The 27,498-nt window shown below is 38.2% G+C and overlaps 1 protein-coding gene across 1 annotated transcript; it reads right to left on the reverse strand.

The window, feature by feature from the left end:
- Positions 1–572: 572 nt before the first annotated feature.
- On the reverse strand, positions 573–27,486 carry LOC139119809 (WD repeat-containing protein 1-like). Its single transcript, XM_070683713.1, has 16 exons — positions 27,348–27,486; positions 25,504–25,625; positions 23,308–23,398; positions 22,260–22,407; positions 19,954–20,134; positions 18,827–18,904; positions 16,179–16,268; positions 13,386–13,477; positions 12,950–13,091; positions 12,547–12,630; positions 11,378–11,529; positions 9,343–9,424; positions 9,021–9,131; positions 5,161–5,328; positions 4,475–4,622; positions 573–3,848 (listed from the first exon to the last, which is right to left on the reverse strand). The coding sequence occupies exons 1-16, from the start codon at positions 27,472–27,474 to the stop codon at positions 3,742–3,744; spliced, it is 1,923 nt and encodes a 640-aa protein (XP_070539814.1). The 5' UTR covers positions 27,475–27,486; the 3' UTR covers positions 573–3,741.
- Between the last annotated feature and the right edge of the window lie 12 nt (positions 27,487–27,498).

The raw sequence follows: 27,498 nt of genomic DNA on the forward strand, positions 1-27,498 counted from the left end.
TATGTGTTAGTGTTATTGTTTACATTTGAATTCTACTCCAGACCATCTTGTCAACAACAACAACAAATAAATACAGTCTACTCACGTACAGACTGACACGCCAAATAGTGTATGTATCTCAACATTTTGGGGAGTAGAACAAAAATTTTTAGTTGACACTAAATAGCAAAACTGGTGATCAGTGGTGAAAAACATCTGCAAAAGTTGCAGCTGCATGCACTGACCAACTAAACACCAGTACAAAGCACAACTTTCAATGGGGAATTCCTCTCAAAATATATTCCATTTAGTCTCCATCAAACTTACTTCGTTGAGGGCCTTGTCCTCAAGAAATATTGATTGATTCAAACTCTCAGAGTTGCATTCTTGATATTTCAGAAACCAAGTAGTACTGTCTAGATGTGTACTGTTACATCACCAATATAAGAACCTTGGAAATGATAGTTTTGAGCAGCATGTGTCATGGGACTCAATTCGTCACTATGGTTGTGACCTTTGACCTTGCAAAAGTGAGGTACTGGTAGACCAAGGTCTGCCCACTATCTCTTCATAGAAACACTCAACACACACTGTTGGGAGCTTGACTTGTACTCATGTTTAATAATTAATTCAAATTAACATTCTAAAGCTTGGAAGTTACAGACAAAATATGGAAATACTGGTAGACATGCAAATAAATTTTTCCATAAACCGGGTAAATATACAGGATTCTTATGGAATACAACATTGGATAATTACTTGGAGCAGAGTGTGTTGTTGGAAATGCCAGCCATTCTGAGTAAATTAAATGAATGATATTACCGCTTACACAAAGACACATCAAATGATATGGAATTGAACTTTCCTCATCATTGGAATCTCTAAAGATACAAAAACAGTCGTAGTAACAAGTTGCACAGAGCTGACCATTTCATGGTGTCTTCCTATTTAGCATCTGAAGTTACTAGTCGTTCAAGAGCACTTTTTATTTTCTTTTTAAGCTGAGATTTGCAAAGATTTTATTTGAAATTAGGTAGCACATCAAATCAGGGAGAAAGTGATTATAAAAATATGTTTTCACCATATTTCTGAGGTATTTCAGTAGAACCTGACTGGCAACAGTGACAATTCTAATTTTAATGCTTTCAAACAGGAAGTAACAGTAATTGTGAAATTGACTGGTAAAAGCTGAAATATTTTGTAACCAATTAAAGCTATGAGCATTTGTCTTAGGGAATTGTGAAAATCACCATTAGAGATGCTCCTACAACTGGCCCAAGTGGAATACATGATAACACACACAGCATTGACACACCTATGCTGTCAGTTGACTCATGATCACATAACAGCATGATCTGGTCACCATCCCTACACAGTTTGCAATGCATACCAGTCATTGCTGATCAGACCATTATGAATATTTCACAACGCAAATAATTCAAACTTTACACATCACAAATGTAAATTTCTTATTAACCTCTCTTATTGCAGTTTTCATGTAAATTGTCTTTTGTAGAAATGGAGTACAAAAAAGTTTTCTGTATCTATGGGAACAGTGTTACTTGGAAAAATGTTTACTGGTAAGTGAATTTCAAACGTAATTTATCTGGCTTGCTTGCTCTGCTCTCAAACAAATACTACACCTATCTGCCGTGGAATCAAAGCTAGTGGAAATATTTCCTCTTACATCAAGAATGACAGCTTTGAGGAACAATACACCACTCTTAAAACACTACTGGAAAACTTCAACTATGATACTTCAGTGTTGCACTTACAGTGTTTGTTATAAGTGTGTACCAATGGTCTGAAATAAAGATACTAATGTTAATAATAAGGGGATGGAAAGAATGGGGACATGCAAATATTTTTCCATATATGGTAATTTGATATTTCCCAGAATTCCACATTTTGATGTTCACTCATTTGAATTCGTTTGTGCAAAAGCATCAAAGCTGTAAATTTTTCCCATAGTGCTCGGCAGATTATTCTGTTTTTGACAGACTCCTTCCTGGGCTTTTGTGGTCAATCCCTGATATTCCAGAGGGGAGAGTTGTATAATTGACCCCTCACCTTTGACATTGCCCTATGTATTCCGTATTTCTCTGATTTCAAGTTAAGGCCTGTCTCTTTGCACAAATCATACTGGCATTTACAAAAGCATTCAACACTTGGTCTAAATGGTATTGACACGAGTAATACTTCCTGGAGTTGATTAAATTCTGGGAAAGACGCACTGCATAGAAAATGCTTCCAGGTCATTAAAACCTAGGCAGTACCCTGCCCTCACTGCAACATAAGCGCTTGTAAGTTGTATTTGTGATTTCAGAGGTAAGCATGTATTATACTTTTCTGTTGGATAATAGTAAGCTGTTGAAGATCAATGTATTCAATGGAAGATATGTAAAATCAATATAAGGAAAACAAATTGTCTTTCTTCATGATAAACTGAATTGCAAAAATGTTATGTCTTTGACAAGGCAACAGAATATTCCTGATCCTGTGTTTATCAAACTCACATGTTGAACAATGACAGAGCATAATTTCATCAAAATGTAAATTTATGAAACTAAGGAGATTCCCAGATACCCATCAACAATGGAATTCCTTTCTGTCCAATATTCCATGAATTTCTTGTTTTTCTTGTTACAATAGTCATTGCACATGGTGGTCCTTTCAAGTTTTCATTCTGATTGTTATCCTAGCTGTGCTTGATGACATCACAATCCAAATAAACATGGTCTACTGCTACTTAAAACTGTTGTGTGTTTCTCACAAAACAAATTTAAAATCACTCAGCTTACTACAAATACCATACTCAAATCAAGAGGTATATGGATGCTTATTATGAAAGGATGGAGTGATGTGGAACTAAATTTTAAGTAGCTGTTAAAACATCTGTGTTCAACCCAGTTAATACTATCGAAGCGTGTCAATCCAGATTCTTTTCAAAACAAGCTGTCATAATCTTTTCTTGTGTAAGTATAGAACGCAAATTGTTTTCAATAAAATGGTGCCTATATATGTGATAAATCATGAAAATTTCAAATGCTGAATGTTATTTACAAACTCAACAGAAACCTTACTGCTGTCAAAACTATTTGAAAGTTTATATAAACTTCCACCGTTTGTTCTGCCATGGTCTGTTCTTAAAATGTGCATACAATTCACTGAAACCTGTTGATCTGCAAATCAAACTATGACTGTAAAAAGTCAGCACCCAATCAATATGGACATTTATCATATCTGCCTGAATGGCTGATCCTGATTGGACAACCAAAGTGAATCATACTTCATATGGCTATATAATGGCTGACGTCTAACATAATGCCTAAGATGCACATACGGGTATATTAGTCTTGTCTGCTACTTAAATCTCTCAAATGATGAGAATTTCTGGAAAATTAAATCTATATGCCTAAATTTACAAATCAAGTCTTGCTCTTAATTTTTTTCCAAAAAAGCATCTACTGGGAGGATGTCCTCTATGTTGTACTGGTAGTTGGCATGTCATTAAAGAAAAGTCTCTGTGAATTTACATGTCAGAATTTACCTTTGATAGAAAATCAATGTAAAAAAAGCCACATCTAAATATATAATCTCCTGTTCTGAAATATTTTTCCATACAAATTGCGAATGCTAAGGGTAATACAAGACAGCAGAGAAACAAACGTTTTCCTTGGATTATTACAGAGTATGTACATAGGATTTGAGAATGAAAAAGGGATTTCCACTGCTACTTTTTGCGTCATGGTAACACACTGTTTAATATGTGATGGTCCAGAGTTTCACACAGCTGTCTTGACCTGTGGAGATGACTGTGTTGTCGTCAAGCCAACCAACTGATGTAATCTGACTCATTGGATGAGCCCCTGGACAGGGAAGACACAGATTGTAACGCATTAAAGATTGGACGCTGTCATTCAAATGAAATGATTTCAATTGAGTAGCAATGTTGATTGGCATTAATGAGGTGACAGTATGGTGTGACATGTAGAAAGGATTGTGTAGAATTATGAAGATTGATTAATTTACTTCCTAATATGGTGCTATTACAAGTATTAGAACAAACTACAAGGCAAGATGTCTACCTTTGTTTAAACACATCACTGACTTACACCGTTGCTAGTATTGCAATTCTTGGTGTACAATTTGGACGGTATATATCTAAATTTGGGGTGATTTTAAGAAATATCTCTGGCATTAGTTCACCAGACTTTTGCCTGCAGCTTAGCACTCCATTGCAACCCTAATCTTAGACCTAACTGGTGGATGGAAATTGACCCTTGGGGTGCATATCCTGAAAGCTGGCCATGTCAATCATTAGTTATGATTGCAGATTTCATGTAATATAAACTGACAAAATTCTCTTATGAAGTTGTTCCTTCACATAATATAACAGAAACATGTATCTGCCAGGTATTCCAAGATATTGATTGCAATGATATCTTCACTTCAAAAGCAAACTGAAAATTTCCATCACATGACAATAACATACCTTTGATTTTCAGTCTTGTGTCTGCATCTTCAATGTTCCATACAATAATATTTGTATCTAGTGAACCTGACACAAGGTGGATATTGTCCGGAGCCCAGGCAATACAGTTGACACGAGCTGCATGATATGACCCGCCAACTTCCAAAGGCTGCAATATATATGTATCACCATATGTTTCAGCTTGGACTGATATACAACAATGGTAGTTCATGCATGATGTCAAGGGTGGGGTGAGACCGGGGTTGTATTGAGTTATGGATGGGTTATATCCAGGATTTTAATGGGTATAAGGTGGACTGAGTCTGAGATCAATTTTTTTCAACTTCAGATCTATGTACAAGTGTGTTCAAGGTATACTGTCACCTGTTCCAATTTTGCCACAGTTACCATGTAAAGAGAAAATCTAACCAATTACAGATTTTAAGTAGGTGGCCGCTTTTTAAAACAACGCCCTCACATGGGCATTTTGAATACCAAGGAATGCCCCTTGGACCATATATGGGCATATTTAGATTACAGGTGACTGTATACCTTTAAGATTCAGCTAGTGACCAAAACCTACCCATAATTGAAAAGATATATTTGAAATGAGAAAAACTTCATGTCAATAGTCTGCTGCAATCTACTAAATTTGATGCATATCAACAGAAATATATGTGCTAAGGTAGAGAGAGATATAAACTTACTTTATAGTCTGAAGTGTTGAAGACATGGACGTGTCTGCCAGTGTCTGATGCTGCCAAATGTGCTCCATCAGATGAATAAGCTAACTGAGTTACGGCACCACGGCAATCTAACTTTTGTGATTCTTGTAAAGTATCACCTTCTAGTTTGTAAATCTTGATTTGGTTTCCCTGAAAGTACAGACAAATACAAATTGAAATTTGGCTTCCCGTAAAAAATGGACAAATACAGTTTGCAATTTGGTTTCCCTGAAAGTAGAGACAAATACAAATTGAAATTTGGTTTCCCTTAAAACATGGACAAATGCAGTTTACTATTTTAGCCAATCAGCATAATATAGTACAGACATGACAACACTTTGCAACAACTTAGTTTTGTTATTGAACATCTACTTCAGAGATGGCGATTTGGCTGAGTGTTTTTTTTACAGTTGATTTGTTCACTAGGTAAATATGTGAGAAGTCATCCTATTCACAGTTGGTAAGTTGTGTCTAGCATTAGATTTGAATCTGTTGAAGCAACTTGCCGTTTCTTTCATTTAATCTGAATAATACACTTCTTTGAGAGTGAGTTCAACCAACTATACCTGACCAAAATTTATCATATCACATCAGACTACAATCACATGTGACCCTAACTTATATTTATCATACTCAGTGTTTCCGTTAGCGTAGAATTCTGCGTATTTTACGCATTTCTTGGGCGACCGTACGCAAAATAATAAGTGCTTGCGTACATGCTGTACGCAGTCGATTAACGTGTCTCCCCCCTTCTGATTGTTTTGACTGAACTGAACTGCGGAACGGCGGCTCCACTTTCACATGTGTCATGCTGTCTATTGAAACAAATTGATACACAAAAAGTTTCCACTATACTTTGCACCTAATAATTGCAACAAAGTTTGATCATTTCTGTCAATCAATTTCTCATTGCGTCGTCTGGAGCACATGTTCTTGACTCGCTCACTCAAGTGTACCGATTCGTTCCGTACTAGAACCACATTTTCGTCAGTGCTGTAAGATGGCCAAACGTCAAAAAACACTCGATTTTATGTGGAAATCAACCACATCAGCCAGTGGTGATAATCATGATTTGGAGTCTGAAAAACACAATGAAGCAAACGGAGAGGCTTCAAGTTCAGCCGGTCACGGTACTACGACTGTAGAACAGCGATCTGATGGTGACTCTTTCGATCCAAGCCAAGTTCGAGGTGGTGAAACACCAATACAAAACCAGACAGTGACTGGAAACCTGCCTCCGACGGAACCACTGAGACGTGTCCATGACAGGTTTAACAAAAAATGGACTGAAGAATTTCCATGGGTACGATATGATTCGGAAAAAAGGAAAATGTTCTGTCAGATTTGTGATCTGGCCAAAACTGTGAATTCATTCACGAAAGGCAGCCGCGACATCCAACGCTCCGCCTTAACGCGACATTTAGATAGCCAATCTCATCGTGATGCTTGTGGTTTGCGAGGACTTCGGACAACCATGACAAGGGCAGTGGAAAAATTTTCGGACCAGCAGAGTGATGGGCAACTCGGTGTTATGCGTACTGTTTACTTTCTGGCAAAGGAAGATCTCCCCGATTCGAAATTGACGAAAATGATAGAGCTCCAAAAGCTCAATGGTTGCGAGGCTTTCGAAAAATGTGATCCATACATCCATGCCGACTCTATTCATGACATGCAAAGAGCGATCGCCGATACCGTACGTGGTGAACTTGGTAATCTGATCAGGCGCAGTCCCTACATAGGCATCCTTGTCGATGAAAGCGTCAATATAACAGTCCATAAAAAGTTGATTGTTTATATTCGCATAATTTCTCATGCAGGCCCGAAAACTGTCTTCTTGAGAAATGTCACCGTGCATAACGGCACAGCTGAGACAGTGATGGATGCTATCTTGGAGACTCTCAGAGCCAACGATATCGCGACATGAAAAGTTATGGGACTGGGATCGGATGGCGCCAGCGTGATGACTGGAAAACACAATGGCGTCGCCGCCCGCTTCAAACGTAAAAACCCATTTCTCGTGTCTGTGCATTGTGCGGCTCACCGAGTTGCTTTGGCTGCAACTGATGCCTCAAAACGGGGTAAAGGTGTTGACAAAATCAGTGATTATCGAACCACAATAAACAATTTGTATAACTTTTATAAGTATTCCGCTGTTCGCTACAATAGACTTCGGCAACTCAGCGAGGCAATGGATACGAGCGACTTTCGGTCACTGAAAGAACCCTGTTCAGTAAGATGGCTTTCACTCTCAAGAGCCGTAACTGCCGTGAACAATATCTGGTCAATCCTGAATTTTGAATTGAGTGAGGAGGCCGAACGAGGCAATGCGACTGCCTCAGGCATATTGAAATCTATATCATTATACAGTTTCGTAGCAACGACCAAAATGTTGAAAGATGTCCTTGCAATCATGGATCGCCTAAACCTTCTCTTTCAACGCGAAAATGTCGATCTTTCGGCTGTTCAGCCAATGGTTATGTCAACCATCGCGACGCTACAAGAAATGTGCGAAAGACCGTTTACTGGCGTCTTCGAAAGAGAGTTTATTGCCAGCTATAATCGCGAAACTAAAGTATACGACGGGGTAACTTTGCGTTATGCAGAGGAAGTGAACATCCAAGCACACAATCGCACAAGACGTGAATTCATTCAGACACTGATCGGAAATTTGCAGCAACGTTTCCCAGAAAACGAAGTCAGCATCTTGAGAGCATTAGACAATGTATTGAATCCAAATAAGTTACCGCGAGATGGAAATGAACTTGCTGACTTCGGCGAGGCATCACTTGACGTGATAATTGATCACTACGGACAGGTCAGAGAAGTGGACAGTGGTGAAAGCGCTGGCGCAGTGATACAGGAACAGCAACTGCGTGCGGAATATCCGCAGTTCAAACTCATGCTAAACGGGCTCCGACACATGCCATTCATCGATGTCTGCATTATGTTGTTTAACGAGTATCGCGAAATATTTCCAGCAATATCTGAACTTGCTGCCATAGCTGCAATCATTCCGGTGTCGTCGGTACCGTGCGAACGCGGATTTAGCTGCCAAACCGAATCAAGACGTCAAAACGTAGTCGGCTAGATGAAGACGTTATCGACGATCTGATGATGATAACCATCGAGGGGCCAGCTGCTGGTGATTTCGATTTTCCACGCGCAATGGATGAATTTCGACGTCAGAAACAAAGACGGAAATAAACACTTTCATGACATTGCGAAGTCTACCTTTTGCATCACCCGAGTGAACGTGTCACCATGAACATTTTGACTCGCGGAGATATACAAATTCGTTTATTTGCATGGTTTATTGACACATTTTGTGTCCTCTTGTGTGACTTTTAAGCCTGCCTTGCCGGCAGTTTGTGTTGAGATAAAACGATCAGTAAAAATTAACCTTCTTTGTTGAAAAAACACTCAATTAGTATTTTATTACTTTATTCACACAATATTGCGTTTGTAAACCATTGAAAACAATGTACGCAGATTTTGCGACAACGTACGCAATTTTAACAAGGCTTGCGTACACAAATACGCAGTGAAAAAAATGCTAGCGGAAACACTGATACTTAATAACAAAAATCATGAAATGATCTTACACCATTACGATATTGCTACCATGCACAGATTTACCTTTGATGAACTTTCCTTACTTTGACTTTGTAATCTGTTGTGAATTACAAACAATGCGTTCCTGATTTCTTACTGTAGTGGCATTACTGAATTTACTTGTTTATGGCAGTTCATTGGATGAGAAGAGAAAGATGTGACTTGGTTGTTGTTAATTCCATGCACAAAAAATATAGTTCTTGAAAAAAAAAAAGGCATTAAATATCTACCTCTTTAGCACCAACAGCAACCTGTGTCTGACCTGGATGGATAGCCACTGCTGATGGTTCATACTTCTCTGGTTGAGTAAATACTTTTTGACCATTTCTGAAAACCACCACCTGTGGGACAAAATGTATAAATACAGGCATGGTACATAGGGTAGATCCACTATTTGCTGTGCTATCTGACAGTGTAATTACAACTGACAAAAACAAAACTTTTCTACAGCAAGTGAACAGAAAAACACATACTACTTTATCTTGTGATGTTGAAGTAAAACTCTCAACAATGAAAGTCAGCAAGCTAACACTTTGCATTATCGGTACTTACCGCACTGAGACAAGCAACAACTGCTAAACCATCTTTGCCACTTGCCACGCCTTGTGGCTGGGAATCCAATCCCACACTATTGCTGTAAAATAGAACAGTATGACATATGATACAATCATTGACAGAGATATATACCTTTGAAATCCTGAAATTATTATTGGTGAAGAAAGACAGCTAGAAGAAATTGAACTTGACCTTGGCAATTGTTTTGTTATTTGGTCACCACTGTCATCATCAAAGACAGAGAATGTTGTGTCATATTAAGTGACCAGTTAAATCAATGCTTTAGAACTATGGCAATATCACTGGATGATTCGAAAAATCATGACATCTGCACTACTTCTCTTATCCAGAGAGAAATTTGAATAAATTTAGTCAAATTACAGAGAGGCAGTAGCAGTTCGTTGCCACTCTTAATTTGGAGGTTCGTTCGCGCAATCGCAGATTGTAAGACCTCGTGAACTTTGATACGTGCATGCCTATTCAATCCCGATTACGCGTATACGTCACACAGATTACAGCGGGAATCAGTGGTTGAACTGTACGCACTCGGAAATGGACGGTGACCGGCCACAGTGCAGCCGGGCAAGTGGTAATAATGCCGGGACCGATCACTTAGTGAAGATATATAGGTTGTTTACACACAATTTCAAGCTGATTTAGACCTCAAGTTTCGCTTTGCTGTACATTTTCCTCCCTGTTCATAACTGAACGCCCATTCATTGGTAAATTCCCGGGAACAATTCATTGGCAATGGTATTATCACTGTATGTACTATAATGATGAAGTTTCGGAATGCGAATTAAGTTGAACTTGAAGGCGACGTGCAAAGTAACTGATTTTACTCCATGCCCAATGTGTCTAGGTCGGTTCTGAATGTGTGACACGTGATTTGACTAACAGCAGTGTATCTGTATTAAAACATGTATCTCGAGCATGCTGAAGCTTCAACATACGGCTGACTCGCAGCATGTTTGCAAGGTTATATCTGATTGGTCGATTGTCACTATTCACAGCCACTTAGGGAGTCTATTTGTATTGTTTTCATTATATTGGTAAGATTCGGCCATCCAATTGGATAACAGCTTCGAAATCGCTGCGAGTCGGCCCTCAACATATTTACGATGTGGTTTAAGGGACAGTGGAAAGTACGAAGTCAATGTCAACCCCTACCCACGTACTACTCTAGTGTGGGGTATTTGGAAATAATCTTATGAAGTTTGTCAAATGCCTCAACCCCGGGAAAGACAACTTGGAAACCCTAAAATCAAGAAGCAAATCGCCATACACCCCCCAGGGCACACACACAGATGGCTGGGGCATTTATAAATTCTGACTCAATTCTGGGTCAATGTGAAGTAACTGTTGCATTGACTGGTTTAGTTTTAGGCAAACCCTGTCAAATTCTAAAATTTTTCCTCTATTGCACATAGCTCTTTATCAAAAATCTGCACATCCAAAGTCTTTGAACCATCCACAGTTCGGCGATCATCAATTTCGCTGGCTTTACCATGCTAAACGAATACATTTTGAAGGGTAACCGATTTTCAAAAATGTCCCCCAACGTCCCCCGTCAACGTAGTTCAATGAAACTGCCATCCTTTGTTCATCTATATTTATCAATTGAATAACTCGAATGACATTGCTCACAAACACATAAGTACGCGAAAATGGGACTTTTTTGAACTGCAGGTGCTTGACCTGTCACTGCCGATACTGAAAACATTGAGGTGACGATCGCACTACGTCAAACAGAAAGCTCGAAAAGTTGGCAAATTACGACCTACAATGCTCTCATGCTGCCATGATGTTGTGGTGAGGTTAGTCACGAGGTTAACCATGACCGAATTTTTCCGAACTTGACCTTCCATAGCGTTAAAACAAAGGCCGAATTTAGCCGATGTCCCAAACCAAACACGAAGACTTCGAAGTCAGTGACGTAATCGAGTTGAGATCTGGGCATGCGCAGTCGTTCGAAAACGAACCTCCAAATTAAGAGTGGCAGCGAACTGAGTAGGGAATCACTAGGACTTACTTGTATTGTTTGTTTGCTTCATCAATGACCCTCATTGTATCATCCATGCCAACTGTGACTTCAATGTCACTGCCACTTGAAATACCATTGACCTGGTTAGTATGTTGTTTACCTTGAACTGGTTCTGCAACTCCAGATTCTGGATTCCAATAATGTGAACAAAGTTAAGGAGAAACTCCGCAAAACATACTCACTGTTATTAGGGTTTATATTTGGCGTTTCTCCATCTCAGGTTTGTAATTCATCAAGCAAAGAAGTAGCATGTGACTGATTGCTGTCTGAGAAACGATTATGACAGAAATGACTGTCAAAGATTATCCAATATTGTGACATGTCTATTGACTTAAGGTAGAACGCGCCTCGAAAGTGAAAGACTTAAACTTTTGCTCAAATTTTCCTAAGTGAAACTTTCAACCATTCTCTTACCAAATCATCAATAAAATCAGTGGTCATCAGGCAAAGTTTGGAACTAGCAAAACAAATTGCCCAACATTTAGTGATATTTGAAATTCAAAATGGCCACCCTCCCTGTGTTAACTCTATGGGGAAAAATTCAATTTTAAGATTTTTGAAAAACTAAGAAGGTGAAAGTTTTTCTTTCTCCAAAAGCTTTAAAATGAGCCCCCACAAGTGGTAGATATGAAATATATGAATATATGTCCCAAAGACGTCTTGTAGTTTAAGGTAGAACGCCCCTCCAAACTGAAAGACAAACTTTTGCTCAACCTTGCCCCAAGACAACTTTAAACCATTCTCTTTCAAAATCAGCTTGATAAAATCATGTGACAATATGCAAATTTTGGTACTGTAGGAACAAATTACGTAATGTTTACCAGTATTTAAAATTCAAATGTCTGCCGTCCCTATGTTAACTCTTTGCAGAAAAATACAATTTTTGATTTTCACAAAACTATGACAGTGAAATTCCTCTTACTCCAAGCTTTAAAGTGAGCCTCTATAAGAGAAACAGCAGATCAGAAAAGAATTGTAAAAGTATGAGAGTCAAAATATCTGTCCCTGAAGTGTATTCTGCCTTAAAACGCCATTGACAGGGTTACACGTTTCCATTCCATTATCAGCAGACTACCAGCTACATGTTGATTGTACAGATTCAGGATTTAAAGTTAGGAAGGGAGACATTTCCTGGAGTAGGACCACAATGAAAGGATATTTATAAGGCCATCACTTGCACCAGTGTAAAAGGTAGATCTGTCTTCTGTCAGGGTCATTGCCGTGATTGGTTTATTGTGGCCCTGCAGAGAAAACAAAAATATGTCAATAACAAGTCATTGACCCCAACACTTCATAAACTTGCAAATCTCATAAAACTCTTTTATGCAGTTGTTATTTTGTCATAATTCTATTCCAAGAATTGAATTTCCCTTGCATGCACTGAAACCTTGTTGGTATTGCAAAACTAAAATGGTCGCACATACAAATATGCTTGTAATTACACATTGGTTTGTAGAATGGACAGTGGATACAGTAGCACGGACACACTGATTCATAGAAACCACATATCATAGAGATATGCATTTTTAGGCAAAATTGAATGGAGAGCATTACACTTACCTTGACAATCCTGAGTGGTGTTGTTGGATTGTTCTTATCAAGGTAGTTGATATTTCCAGACAGAGACACACTCAGCAAATAGTCGCCTTGCCACAGACATCCAACTTGCTGATCACACACTTCACTACCCAACACAAATTCACTACAAAAAACATCAAATGTATTAGATAGATAATTAGGGAGATTTGATGGCATTAAAGAAGGGATGTGACTTTGTAACCTACAACAACACAACAATTATTAACTCATCTGCACAGACACTGATAAGGGAACGGGCCATTGGCATAGAACTTTTCAGCAGTGTACAAGTGACTTACAGAGGTAACCATGGATACAACAGAAAAGTTAATACTGCAAATGTGAATTGCAGATGTCAGTGTGGTTTACACAAGTGGTCAAACGTGTGCTATTTCTAAAGATTTACTGTTTCACTTACGTGACAATCTGGTTCTGTTCAACATCCCATATCTTGGCAGTTTTGTCAGCAGACACTGTCAACAACTGGGTACTGTCTGCACTCCAGCATATCTATAGACAAAATCAAAGATTTATTGTAGTTGTCAGGTTTTCTTAGGGCAGTTCATAATTGCTTTGTTAACTTTTGTTGGAAGTGAAAGGAATATTCAATAAACAAGTCATCGTTGATGACACAGTCCCCGCTTGTCCATTTTGTTATAATCTTTGGTGTCTAAGTAGCTGTGGTCTAGGTCGCTGTGGAATGACATTGATGCAACGGGTGCATCAGGCCTGTGACTTGCATAATAAAGTAATCTGAGGAACGTTCAATAAATGACTCATCTCTGCCGGTAATGACCACTGAAGGAACTTTTGATTACATCACACATAACGATGCCCTCACTGCCTCTAGTGTCATGACGGCACATACTATACACATGGTTTGGTGGAATTTTCGAAATGCTATGGGATTGGGTATGTTGTTGAAATCAGCCATCAGCCATTTCGGATCATATAATGAAACAATTTAATGTGCACAAGAATGCAGCTATAGTATTTTATCTTCGTATCACGTTTGAACAAAATCAGTCCATCGAGGGACAGTGACCTATGTTTATGTTTCAAAGACATAAAAAAATCACACCAAAATTGAAATCAAATGGCTGTCTTTTGACCATATGGATCATAGCACAAAATTAGTAGACATGCATATGTATGCCATAGTACTTTATCTTTGTACCAAGTCTCAACAACATTGGTTAAGGAATATTTGCATATGATTATTAACCCCAAAGACATGAAAAAATCCAAAAAAGACCATCGGGCAGAGATATTGGAAAAAAATTTACAATCTGGCAGCCATATTGGAACATGTCACGAAGTAATTGACATGTATGCCATAGTGCCTGATCTTTGTGCCAAGTTTGGACAAATGGGTGTAATGACCTTTGAATTATGCTTCAAAACATGCAAAATTACAACAAAATGGCAGTTCTGCAGCCATATTGGATCCTATCGCAAGGTTAATTGATACATGCATATGCATGCCATAGTACGTGCTTTGCCTTTGTGCCAAGTTTGAACAAAATCGGTTCAAGGATGTTTGAGTTACGGTTCAAAGACATGAAAAAATCGCAAAAAAATGGCCACCTGTCAGCCATATTGGATCATTTCACAAATAAATTGGTGTTCATATGAAGGGCATACTGTTTTGCTTTTGTGCCAAATTTGAACAGAATCGGTTCAAGAATGTCTGAGTTATGGTCCATAGACATGAAAATCGCAACAAAATGGCCGCCTCACGCCCATATTGGATCGTATCGCAATATAATTTGACATGCATGTGTAGGCCATAGTGTTATGCCTTTGTGCCAAGTTTGAATAGAATCAGTTTGAGGATGTTTGAGTTATGGTTCAAAGACACGAAAAATCGCAAACAAAATGGCCGCCTCGCGGCCATATTGGATCATATCGCAAACTAATTTGACATGCACATGTAGGCCATAGTGTTATGCCTTTGTGCCAAGTTTGAACAGAATCTGTTCACGGATGTCTGAGTTATGGTCCAAAGACATGAAAAATCGCAACAAAATGGCCGCCTCGCGCCCATATTGGATTATATCACAAAATTATTTGTTATGGATATGTAAGCCATAGTGTTATGCCTTTGTGCCAAGTTTGAACATAATCTGCTCAAGGATGTCTGAGTTATGGTCCAAAGACATGAAAAATCGCAACAAAATGGCCGCCTCGCGGCCAAATTCGATCGTATCACAAAATAAATCGACGTGCATCTGTAGGTCATAGTGCTATGCCTTTGTGCCAAGTTTGAACGAAATTGGTTCGGCAGTGTCTGAGAAACTGTTGATGACGGACGGACGGACGGACGGACGGACGGACGGACGGACGGACGCACAGACGGGACCCAATCTATAAGTCCCTGCCGGACTTCGTCCGCGGGGACTAAAAAGTTACAGTCAAAAGCTGTCTTACACAAGTATCATTTCATTTGACATGTGATTCATTCAGTGCACACAACAACATTCCATGTTATGGTTTACTATTCAAAATATCAAAATTACATTTTACAATGTAGAGAGTTCTGAACCTACAAATTATACTAATACTTTTAATATATTTAGCAGCATCTTGGGTCAAAGTAGAAGTTCAAGAGTAAACTTGATCAGATGAGGAATTTACGCCTTGATCTCCCTTGAAGATGAATTGCTTACTGCAAAAAGTACCACCAAGAATTAAAGTAAGTAAATCATAAACCTATAACTTTGAATCAAAATATTGTTTGATCTGTGTCATCTTGCTTTGCAATAGGCAAATCTCTTATCCCATGGACTGAGTATACCCAAAACCATACTTGTTACTCACTGTCTGACATTAGCAAAAAGATTTAAAAACAAAGCCCTCTTGTGTTTTCATTTGCAAAGCTAGATATGAAAAATGCTTTAAAGTTTCTAAAACTAAGAACAAATTTCAATGATAAACAACCATGAGTTGATACAAAAAAGGCATGTCATATTTCAAATCACAATGTATTGGTAGTATTTTCATCCTAGCCTAGCTGACTTGTAGTCATAGTAACATGAGAATGTAAAATGCCTCTGGTACAATAGCAGAAGTAGGATAGACCCCTTTCAGTTCAAGCTATTCAATGAAAGCTTGGACTGTTGTCCCTTCCATATCTGTACTGACCCTGTAAAGGTAACAGTGGATGGACATCAACTCAATGAATGAAAACTTGAATACAATTGTAACTTACACCATAGATACCAAAAGCGTGGGCACCTTTGGCGCCGCCACCACCAAGCTCTGCTATCTTCTCAGATGTCTTGCCATCATAGATGAAACTCTATGACAAAGATATTGCAAAAATTTTACCATTTCATACTTATTGTGATGCTTGTTTTAACTTGTAAATGTGTTAATAAAAGAAGGTAAGAAAATTTATGCAAGGAAATTTAAGGGAACAGCTGTTCAAATTTGTCAGTCACAAACATTGCTGAGAATTCAATTGAAAGGCTTAGTTTGTAATCTGCTGTACCCATGTTACTTTTACTCTTAGTTTCTACATATTCACACAGAACACTCAGCCATGTGCCGGAAAAAAGTGATTTGTTGTAGCATACCGGGTAAATGTTGATTTGTTAAATTTTTTACATTACAGGAAGCAATGCATAACTGTGATAACATGTATTGGTTGAAGATTACCATGTCATGTGACCAGTACCAGTAATGATTATCATAACATGGTTTGTGAAAAAGGATATACCGGAGTTTTCTGATATATAGGCCCATGGGCGATTATTTTGGGGGCAGGTGCTTATTTTGGATTTTTGTTTGGCTTGATCTTTACTAGTGACATCTCAATTGGCCTCATTTACCAATGCAGTGTTCGCGCTAGGATTTTTTTCAAATTAGCCACGGTCTGCTGGCGTGGCTAATTCATGCAAAAAAACATTAGCCACAGCAAAAATTGATTAGCCACGCAGTTATTTTACTAAAAACACAAAGATGTGCAACTTATGTGACTCTGTTATTCAAAGTAAACAATGTTGGACGTCACTGGAACATTTTTAAACACACTTCATGAGCAAATCATTTTTTAGTCATAAACTCACTTGTCCCCGGGCAAGAAGACAAAAAAATTGCTAGCCCAGCCAGTTTCAACTGGCCTGCCTGTGACTTATGGTTTCACTGTCTGCTCTCCAGCTGCAAAATGTGAGGGAAAAATTGCGTCTGACATGAAGATTTTTTACCTAAATTTACGAAACTTGTGTACCAAAAACTATAGCAAAATACCACGGACTTTTTTCTCCTTGTCTTTGAAGATACGAATCAGTCATTTTTTTTAGCGTAGAGCATGACCGTTTACACATGATATAACATTGCAGTACCTGATCTGATAACAATACTATGCTTTTGTGCTTTCCTACAACCACGGGAGCTCCATGTGAATTTCTCTGTGAATACAATAACCCTATGCATTGGAAGCATTCTGCTCCTTGATACCCATGTAATAATTGCGGAAATAAATGAAATTACAACAACAGCAACAACAACAAAGCACACACAAAGTAGCATGTCGTGCGATCGAAGTGTCCGATGCGACGATGGTGGTTAACTCCCACATGCATGTTGTATTCAAAAGCATGCAGTGATGGACAATCATGATGAACGCACTATTTGTTGAAAGGGGTTACGAAATATCACGAACGTTTACAAACCCATTACGTTTGATAAGATTACCTTACTGATGAAAGAAAGCAATAGAGGATAACCAAGCAATGGAGAATGGAAGTTCAAGTGACGGAACTGCAAGTAAAACCAAACTTATTTGTGGTATTTTTAATCCTCGGTCCCTCTTCCCTAATAGAAGAGTCCTTTTTTGATGTCATATCCGCCATAGCTGTATGCAAGTCCGGTTGTCTCAACGTCGCGATGCGATGGACGATTATTTTCTTTCTTGACAAGAGAGATTTCATGTGTCACAGCACGATCCAAATGAATGACCCTTTTATTTGAGGCATTTCACTCATGACTACAACAAATTTCATTGCTATATTGTTTATTTTTATCTTTGAAAGGTCTGTGTTTTTGCGTGCTGCTACGGCCTAATCACAGTGCATACATGTACTGTAGACCCACCTCAGTTGAATTTTTACGGAGCTTGACGTCAAATCCTATGGTTTGTATGTCTTTTTTCCGAGATTAAATTCAAGCTGCAATTTCCTAGAAATTCGTCTTCTTCATCCCGGAATTGCATACGTTCTTTAAAATTGAACTTGGATGAGGAATTTCATGTCAGTTACATAGGCTCGGAAACGTCCGTCTCTGTGTTCATTTTGCTGCGCAGGCAATGCGTTTCTACATGTCGTTTGCTCCCGATCGACTTTGCTACTCTCCTCAGCTGTCTCCTACACTTCATACGCTAGCCAATCGGGCTAGTAGAGGTACAAAAAATTACTTGCCTGGCGGTAAAAACTGCTAGTCCGTGAATTCGGGGTAGTGAATTTGCTCACCCCTTTAAAATATATACATTCCTATTCTGGTGAACGGAGTATTCCGGTCGCTTCCAGCACCCGGAAGTAATAGTGCAGAGGCGATCGTAGTTGAGTGATTGATCCGACGATGTGTCAAAACAATTTTGGGGCGAAAAATTCAATTCGCAAGCGTGGCTAATGACAGTCATAATTTTTTCGCAAAATGAGTTTTATTCGCATTTTGCGAGTGTGGCGAGCGCTAGCGCGAACACTGCCAATGAGCTGTCATAAAATGACTGTTGTGTGGCAAACAAAACTCCTATAATAGTTAAATTTATAGGTAAATGTGAGTAAAAACAAGATGGTTGTCTCATGTCAGAAGACAGACAAGAATGTTGATTTCAATGTCTATCCATTAGACTCTCACCTTGCCATCTGCACCTCCAGTTGCAAATCTTTCACCGTTGGGAGAATATCTCACACAGTTCACAAAACGACCATGTTCCTATTCAGTATAAACAAAATAAAACTTTTAATTAGTTTCTATCATTTTTAAACCCCAGGTGAGATTGTAGAAAGAGAATGTAAATCTTGTCATGACAGATATGTAGTGTCTTTGTTGAAATGTGAAACTACTAAGAAATAATATTTGAATCAACGGAGGTTCACCATTCAGAAAATCAAAGTCTTTCATCGCTTTGTTTTGAAATGTACTTTAGTTGTCTATCCTGTGCTAACGCTTGCTGATTGTATCGTTTTCACAACAAAACAATTATTAGTTGAAATGCTTGTTATCCAAGCGCTTCATTTAAGTATACACAAAAATGGGCATACTTCTGGCCTCTAAAGTAACATTACTCTTCCGACTACCTCAAGGTGTATACATAAATTGATGTCAGATGTTACCAGATAATGCCATATCTCCTGGGTAAATGGTCAACTACCATTTAAATTTCAGATGCATGTTACATGACTTAGTAATGATTTAACCATTTGAGTGCTGTAATTTTTCCAACCGAAATTTCAGAGTAACATTTTATCAATTTTTATGAATTTGCTGTATTTGATAGTTTGGGCCAAAATGGCCACATTTTTTTATTTGCTACAATTTTTGACCAAAATTTGGGGACATTCTGAAAAAATTGTCTACAACTGAAAAAAGATGTTGGCGATATATTCAATCAAGGCAACAAAAGTTAACTTTGGCACTCGTAGAGGGTTAATACTTTCAATGCATTAAACTAATGACACTGCATTCCATGAAGTTTAACTGTCAAAACATTTGACTGCTCTTCTCTTTTTTAAAAGCCTCTTTACTTAAATTTCTGTCTTTCTGTTTATTCCCAAATGTTCTGGTGGGCTGCTTGTTACAAATCTGATACCGAGGATGTCATTTCTATATTAACTTGGTGATAACATAGAACAGAACGTAAAGCTGTGAGATCAAAGAATGATATATTTGACAGTGAAAATGACAGTATTGCAGAAATCCACATATGAAGGAAATTCTTGGAAAACTTGTAATCAAAAACAAGATATGTACTGTTTGCTTACCCTGTTTGATGTTTTAAATTTGAAAGGTGGTCCCTCATAGAAATTAACTTCATTATCTTCAGCTGCAGTAACAATACGGTATGGTCTTGTTGCTTTGTAATCAACTGAGTTGATAGCTTTACTGTGTCCAATAATAGAACCAACTGAAGTACCTGTATCCCACATCAGTACAGCACCAAACCTGCAACAAACCAGATATTTGTAAGTTTTTTCATCTCAGTAAACTTTGTATAAACCCTATCTAATAGATAAAACAGGTGTCTTGTGTTTGTAAATCTACCTTGACTTAGGTTACCGGAACTTGTCATTCATTTGTGAAATCACTGTGCTGTCAGATTTTGGAAAATGGTAAAAAATTTTGCACAATATTTACAAGATTCCTTGAAATGGAAGCAAAATGGCCGGTGAAAAATGATCAAAAGCTATTCACAACCACTTCACACGAAATTTAAGATCATTAAATACATATATCCCGCACAATGTTATGTGCTGGTGGCAAATGTGCCTGCAATTTCCTCATTCACTGAAACCTAATGCAAGATACACTGTAAATACAGTGGTGGCAGAGTTCATTTTTGCAAGCCAGAGCATAATTTCCGCTCTGCTGACCTACGCAAAAATCAAGCTCTGGCAGATTACGTGAGGAAACTGCGGAAGTATAAATGGGGGTAATTAATTATTCATGAAAATATGTCATCAGAGTTAGCCAATCAAGAATCTGTTTTACAAAGTCATGTCAAGGTCGTACATCACAGACAATCAAAGTCGTACATCACAGACAGATCTTCTGGTTCTGTTGCATCTCTTCCGATATACCGTATGTTGCATTAAAACCAACAGCTTTCAAAATTTTGACAGTTTTTCTGTCATGATCGAGAGCAGCGGCGACACCGCGTGAATACTAAGGCTGCGATATGAACATAAGAAACCACAACGTGCAACGAACCCGGCCCGGTCCCACTTCAATGTCGTCCCAGTACGCGTATACATGTAAACCCGGCCAGCTGAACTGCAAACCCATGTTAGCATAACTTTTATGATGAATTAATGAAACATAATCAGACTTGAACAACTGTGCAATTTGCCGAGGACTGTGATTTTGGCTGTAGAGACGATCGGGAGCATAGCGTATAACGGAGCAGATGCACAAGCTCGAGAGAAAGGGCCCCAATTTATACCATTCAAACGTTTCTACTTCCATGATTATACCTACAGCATGATAAGAAAGCTGTCAGTGTGAACCTAAATGAAGTTATTGATACATAAACATTTATGCATAACTTGTGGTAAAGGAAATTTATGATCAATAGTTTTGACCCATGGGTTTTACACAGCGGTGTTGTTCTACACCTGGGTCGGCAACTGTGCACAGCGAGAAGGCGTGGGGGCCAGCTGCTCGAGTTATGCGATACCCTTTGATACACCCTTAACCCTCCTGAAATATGATGGGGATGGCCTGCCTGGTAGCATACAGACTTGCCACCGCTGGTCCTTGTGCAAAGAAACCCATCCTTTCCTTGTAAAAAAATTATCAATGATGTCTTTTTGGTATGGATAGAGCGGTTAAGTCCAAAAACATTACACATTTACACAGTACGCGCTCTTCGTTGACAGTGAGCTTGGCTGGTGAGGTGGTGAGCATCAAGATCAGCCACATCGTTGTGTATTGCTAATTATAATTATTTATACGGTTTTATGAGACGCACTTTCTGAGTGGCTCCGTTCAGCCAGCGCTGGAAACCGGCGATAGATCCGTGAATCTCTGCGTAATCAACCACGGCCTCTTAACGGGTAGCGCTAAGCTGTTGCCGTAAAAGAGGCAAGTGGTTTACGAAGATGGGCAGAGTTCTATGAACTGAATTCATTGAAGAAAACTCTTATTATCCTTATGTAAGTTTACAATATCATAACCCGTGATTAAAACCACCTTGATCATTTCACATCATTGTTCTGAAAGATCATTCAAAAGAAGGTACAAGTCTGCAAAAAGAGCTGAAAATACAGACTGTTCAAGGTCAATTTGAAGTGAAATCATTCTAACCACTGCTTAAAAAAAACAACGGTGTAAAGTTAAGGTCAAAGTTCATCGTGTGACTCACAATCCTACACACAGTCATTTAATAATGTTGACTGTTTTCACAATATCATCCCTTTCCATGGGCCAAAGTCAGGTCATCCGACTGTGAATGAAGAATTAAACATCAGTCTGGTTGTAAATGGATGTTAAGAAATACCAGTGTTGTGGAGACATGGAAACATGACAGACAACTAAAGACACTGCTCAGAATGGTTGGTTTAATACTCACTTTTCTCTGCCTTCACCAACTACAGCAATTCTTTTACTGTCTGGTGACCATGCAATATCTTTCACTTCACCACCGAGTGGTTGATATTCATATTTCAAGATGTGTTCTTTCTGTGTTGTGTCCCAGATACGAATTTTACCAGATGTATCTGAAGAAAGAGGGCAAGACGTAAACATTTCAATCGTTGAAACTTACGACAAAAAGTGCAAGAATAAAAAAGTCATTCCTCATCACATGGCAAATTGTTTTATTTTGCATCAATAAGAACATTTCATTTGAAGAATTACTGAAATATCAACAAAAAAAATATCAATAAGTTTCCACAGAAAGATGTCATATTGAACGTAACTAATATACAGAAATGATTGCTGTATAGCAATATATGATCAGTCTTTCACTTGCATGGTGAGTACTCTACGGAATAAGAGCTTAGGGTGAAAGTTGAAACCACAAAGACTGTTGTAAAAGAACTAGATTAATGCTCCTCTATGCTCTTGTTCCAGTATTGCTCACAATGGTAGACACTTTGACTTTTGACCTTGAGGGTCAAAGCCTGAGCCACTATAACTGCAGATCACATACATGTACAGTTTTCAATGATTTATGACCGACTTTGATACAGTCTTGGCTAAACACTGATTCTCAGATTACTTTGGCAGCCATGTGCAATCTACTTTTGGAAACTCTCACAGGGTTTGAACTCTGTTATTTACAAATGAATGAATGTCAGTAACTTTGCAATGAAAGCTGTATATCCATTGAGAAAGTCTAGCACAGCTCTCTGACACAAATTTGAAATGCATGCTATTGCAATATAACACTTCAGTTTCACAGTATTATGACAAAATGGCTGCCAATTGTGGGTCTGACTTGATCACTTGCAAACACGACATCAGAATATATAACTGTCTGAACCAATGAGAAACCAGTCTGCAAGGTTACTTCAGAGAAACTGAAAGGACAAACACCTTGTGACTCTTGTGAGGTCACTGACATGTTAGGAAGTAGAGTAGAGTATCAAATATCATGTGAACTAATGACCTCTCACCTCCAGAAGCGATGTAAAATCCACTGGGTGCATACTGTGCCACTGTAGCTTGGACTGAATGTTCTGTATACACGTCAGCTAGTGATGGATTCTGTAACGTTATTTTGACAGAAAAATATGCATGAGTGATTGTTGTCAAAGTAAACAAACACATGTCTGTTCCTCTGAAGAGCTGTAAAACATCAGACATACACGATAGTTACAAAGAAGCTAGATTTTTACTTGTGCCATCATAACAGGAGCTTTGATGCAGAAATAAATTTGTAAACTCTAATAAGTCTAAATTTTCCAGTGTGTATATGTATCAGTGAAATCATTGCATTTCAGTAACAGTTTTATGTCAATACATATCACACTGCACTGTTTCCTCTTAAAAACAGAGAAGAGATTACCATGAAATTGAAAATTGTCATTCTAATTCTATGAAGTGTTTCTGAAAATGCTTTTATGGTAGGTAAATTTTCTTTCGTTTTGTTTTCTCAAAGTCTGCTCTGTTGAAAGAATAACCTGAGGTCAAGAAAATGAAAAATATGCTGGAATGTTTTTTATGAAAAAATCAGACAAAGATGGAAGCTGTGACAGAATTGGCCATGGCACCAGACTTCCTGTTCTATGCTGTAATGTGTATGGAATTTCAATTCATGCAACATCAATGGAATTTGTTACATTTCAAATGTTTTACATGGTAAATGCAGTTTATGAGGAAAGATGCAAACTGACCATTGCCATATAGACAGTGATCGCTTCAGTTTATTTCTTAAATGAGGCAGACTTTTTATCAGCTTTATTTCTCAACAGACTGATTAACTGAACACAACTTTAAACGAGTTCAAAGGATTACACTCACACAAACAGTTGGAGTTCAAAGGATTACAATCACACAAACAGTTACTGTCAACGACGACTTACTGCAACTATAAGAAAACTTTATGTCCAATTGTAAGTAGCTTTGTATAATAAAACCTAAAACACCATGTGTGTCACCAGTTACCAGTACTAATCGTGTGTTACTATGGTTACACCATGTCTCTATCTCGAACTACCAATACTTGCTACATTTTCACATTGGTAATAGAATACAACAAAGTTTTGGAAACATTACAGCTAGTTCTGCTGGCGATATTGATAATTGAAATATCTTTCTTTTTTTCTTCTTTTCATTTGATTTCAAATGTAGTGTATGTAACCAGTATGTTCAAAGTTTCAATTCTTTCAATCTATTTGTTTGTCCAGGCACTCTTTTCACAGCAGTGGAAATGTACAAGTGTCTGGTGATGAATGGATTAAACTTACAAATGTAATAGAACAGACACCTATGTTGCATTGAAGTGTACTATGTCAAAGATGATGCACTTCATGAAGTGGTAAGGCAAAGAGGAACAGACTACAGCAGTTTCAAATCTGGTATCTCTTGATTGTGTTGATCTTTCAACAGTAAATAACTTGCAGGCATTGTAATGCTACTGTCTACATATCGAACACCAGCATTGTCATTGGTTTAGACATGCATATCCCAATGACAGCGCAGTCACTGGTCTGAACACTGTGGAGAAATGTTGTTAACCTGCAACAGCTGCCTGTGTAATTTGGCCTTTAAAGCAGTATGTGCCTCGAAAATGGAACACTTAAACGTTTTTTTGCTCAAACTTACTTAACCCTTTGAACCCGGCTCCGACATAAATGTCTGATGATGTCATAGAGTACCATGGGGTCAGGGTGCAAAGGGTTAAAGAAAACTTTCAACCATTCTTCAAAATGAAGAATAAAAATTAGAGGTCACCGTACAAATTTTAGTACTGGAGAAAGAAATTATATGAAATTCACAATGGTTGCAATTCCCGTTATCTCAATGGGAGAAAGAAAATTCCAGATTTTCACACAACAAAGTCAGTAAAAATTTTATTTACTCCGTAAGCTTCAAAATGAGCTTTCATAAGCGGTAGGCTAAAAGAATATTGTAAAAATTTGACAGTTCAAATATATGTCCCCGAGGCGCATTTTACCTTAATTTGGCCAAAGTGGTGGTTAAAATGAGACAAAGTGCTGGCCAAAGCCATTCCCTCTCATTTGTGGTACAAAGTATGTACTAAAATGATACACACAACACTAGCCTATCAGACAGTGGACATTCTAGAAATACTGAAACCAATGTAGAAATTTTCATTTTTACATGATATGTAAACTGAAAAGTTTTACCTCAATATCTCTAATGACAACACTGTTGCCATTGGTGTACAGGAAATTCTTGCCCTTGGGATCACCTCCAATAACAATAGCTCTACCACGAACAGTGCGTGGTAAGGTAGCATATACACCTTCTGCAAATTTTAAGAAATGAAAGTTGACATGTAAATATGATGCAAAATTTGCAGCCAAAGAAATCTGTAAAATATACTGGACAGATATTATGATTGAGCACTGAACAGTTGTGCTACTTGAATTAAAGAATACAAAACTTGTAGAAATAATCATGGAAGACGTCAATCTACATCATCATTCCCAAAGTGTATGGATTTCCTTCGAACAAATGTTTGACTTGATTTTACAATGTTTATAAATGAATGGGATGGACAAGTTACATGTTTCACTGCTCAACAATGCTTTAGCACTGCAGAAAGTCAAGGCTATCTGTAGTGGTATACAGGCATATTGGACTGTATATAGAAATACCAAATCATGGAAATTTTTGCCAAGTTTCTCTTGTCTGTTTTTTTTAATTAAAACTGGTGTAACATTAAATGGTAAGATCAAAGGTAAGAGTGAGCTAAGGCATGGAATTCTCACTGATGAAAGGGGGACATTTTATCTGGAATGCAAGACCCCTGTTAGCTGCATTATTCTATTATGCAACATTATGCATTTTTCAATCATCAGCATAATACTTCAATTGGATAACTTCAATCTTTTGTGCAAAAATTTGGCAAACACTTTGGGGTAATGATATTTAACCTGCCAGTACAACTACAAGGCTTACAAGGGAGAACTGCTGACCTCATGTCAATTCACTGTTATGGAAGCTGTAAACAATTTTGCCCATAAATATGCCAGTGTGTCAAGAACAAACAAAAGTATGCGATTTTGCAATCACATAGGTATTTTACTTTCAAATCAAGAAATTCACACGTTCATCAATTGCTCCTGTTTAGTTTATATTTCATTCCTCTGACTACAGTGTAACTATTTATGTATAGTTTAGCATTTACACTAAGACTTAGGTTGCCCATATTTGGACAAGGATAAACACACACCTAAACATAAAGAATTGTTTGTAAGTATAGCTGTACAGACACATGTAAAAAACTGCATATTTTAGGAATATTACCACAGAATTTCAAAACGACAGTTTCACTTGCGACAAGAGTTCATCTTTTGTACTGTTATGTATCACTCCCATCAAAGCACTTTAAATCTCCCCTCTGCATTAATAATTACTATTAATAACACACTGCTGTTTGTTGATCTTGCTGCAGTTGTAACCGTCTGGTGAGATTTACGAATCCTCAAAGTAGATTTAAGCTACAGCCCACAGGCTGGGTAAAGACGGGGACATTTTGTATTTTTAGGTAAAACCAAAATCAAGCTTTGCCTTGGACAGCCTAATGAGAGTGTCACAGTGGCCATGAGCGGTGGGTGGAGTGCAAAAAAAAAATCAGCTTCAGAAACACGCCCTCTTTGAACAGAAAACGCGGAAGTGATCCGACAAGCACAGAGAGACTCGTGGTTCCTGTCAACTTGATGTAGGTATGCTTAGACGAGGCTAGATCTCACACTGCACCATTCCTTGGGGATCACGATGCATCAGTAGATTGGACAACATTTGCCTCTCCAGTTGCATTATCACATCCCTTCAAGTTGACCGCGATCAGTAACGGTGAAGTGCACGGTGCTGTGTTGGATGTGCATAGAAGTCCACACCCCATTTGTTACAGAATGTATGCAACATGGTGGTGTGAGAGGAAGTTAAATTAATTTTAAAATCCCTCCGCCAATTTGGAACAAATCGCTGTTTGTAAAAAAGGCAGAATATTTCTCATACTTACTAAGGCTGTGGGACATTGTCTTGAAGCACAAAGCAGGAAGAGAGCAGCTTGGGTAGAGACACTGGACGTGTACTCGTTCAGTGTGAAATGAAGTTGTCGTGTCCGACTGAGAGACTGATATACACATGCGCAGTAAGCTGAATACCATATA

The sequence above is a fragment of the Ptychodera flava genome, chromosome 20, assembly GCF_041260155.1.
Source record: "Ptychodera flava strain L36383 chromosome 20, AS_Pfla_20210202, whole genome shotgun sequence".
Lineage (NCBI taxonomy): Eukaryota > Metazoa > Hemichordata > Enteropneusta > Ptychoderidae > Ptychodera > Ptychodera flava.

What these genes read in the sequence shown, in the direction of transcription:
- LOC139119809 (XM_070683713.1), bottom strand. Translation starts at nt 27,474, where the DNA reads ATGTGTATATCAGTCTCTCAGTCGGACACGACAACTTCATTTCACACT. An exon ending in GACAATGTCCCACAGCCTTA is followed by an intron (nt 25,626 to 27,347) that starts GTAAGTATGAGA and finishes TAAAATTTGCAG; the next exon opens with AAGGTGTATATGCTACCTTA. An exon ending in CACCACTCAGGATTGTCAAG is followed by an intron (nt 12,631 to 12,949) that starts GTAAGTGTAATG and finishes TTTTCTCTGCAG; the next exon opens with GGCCACAATAAACCAATCAC.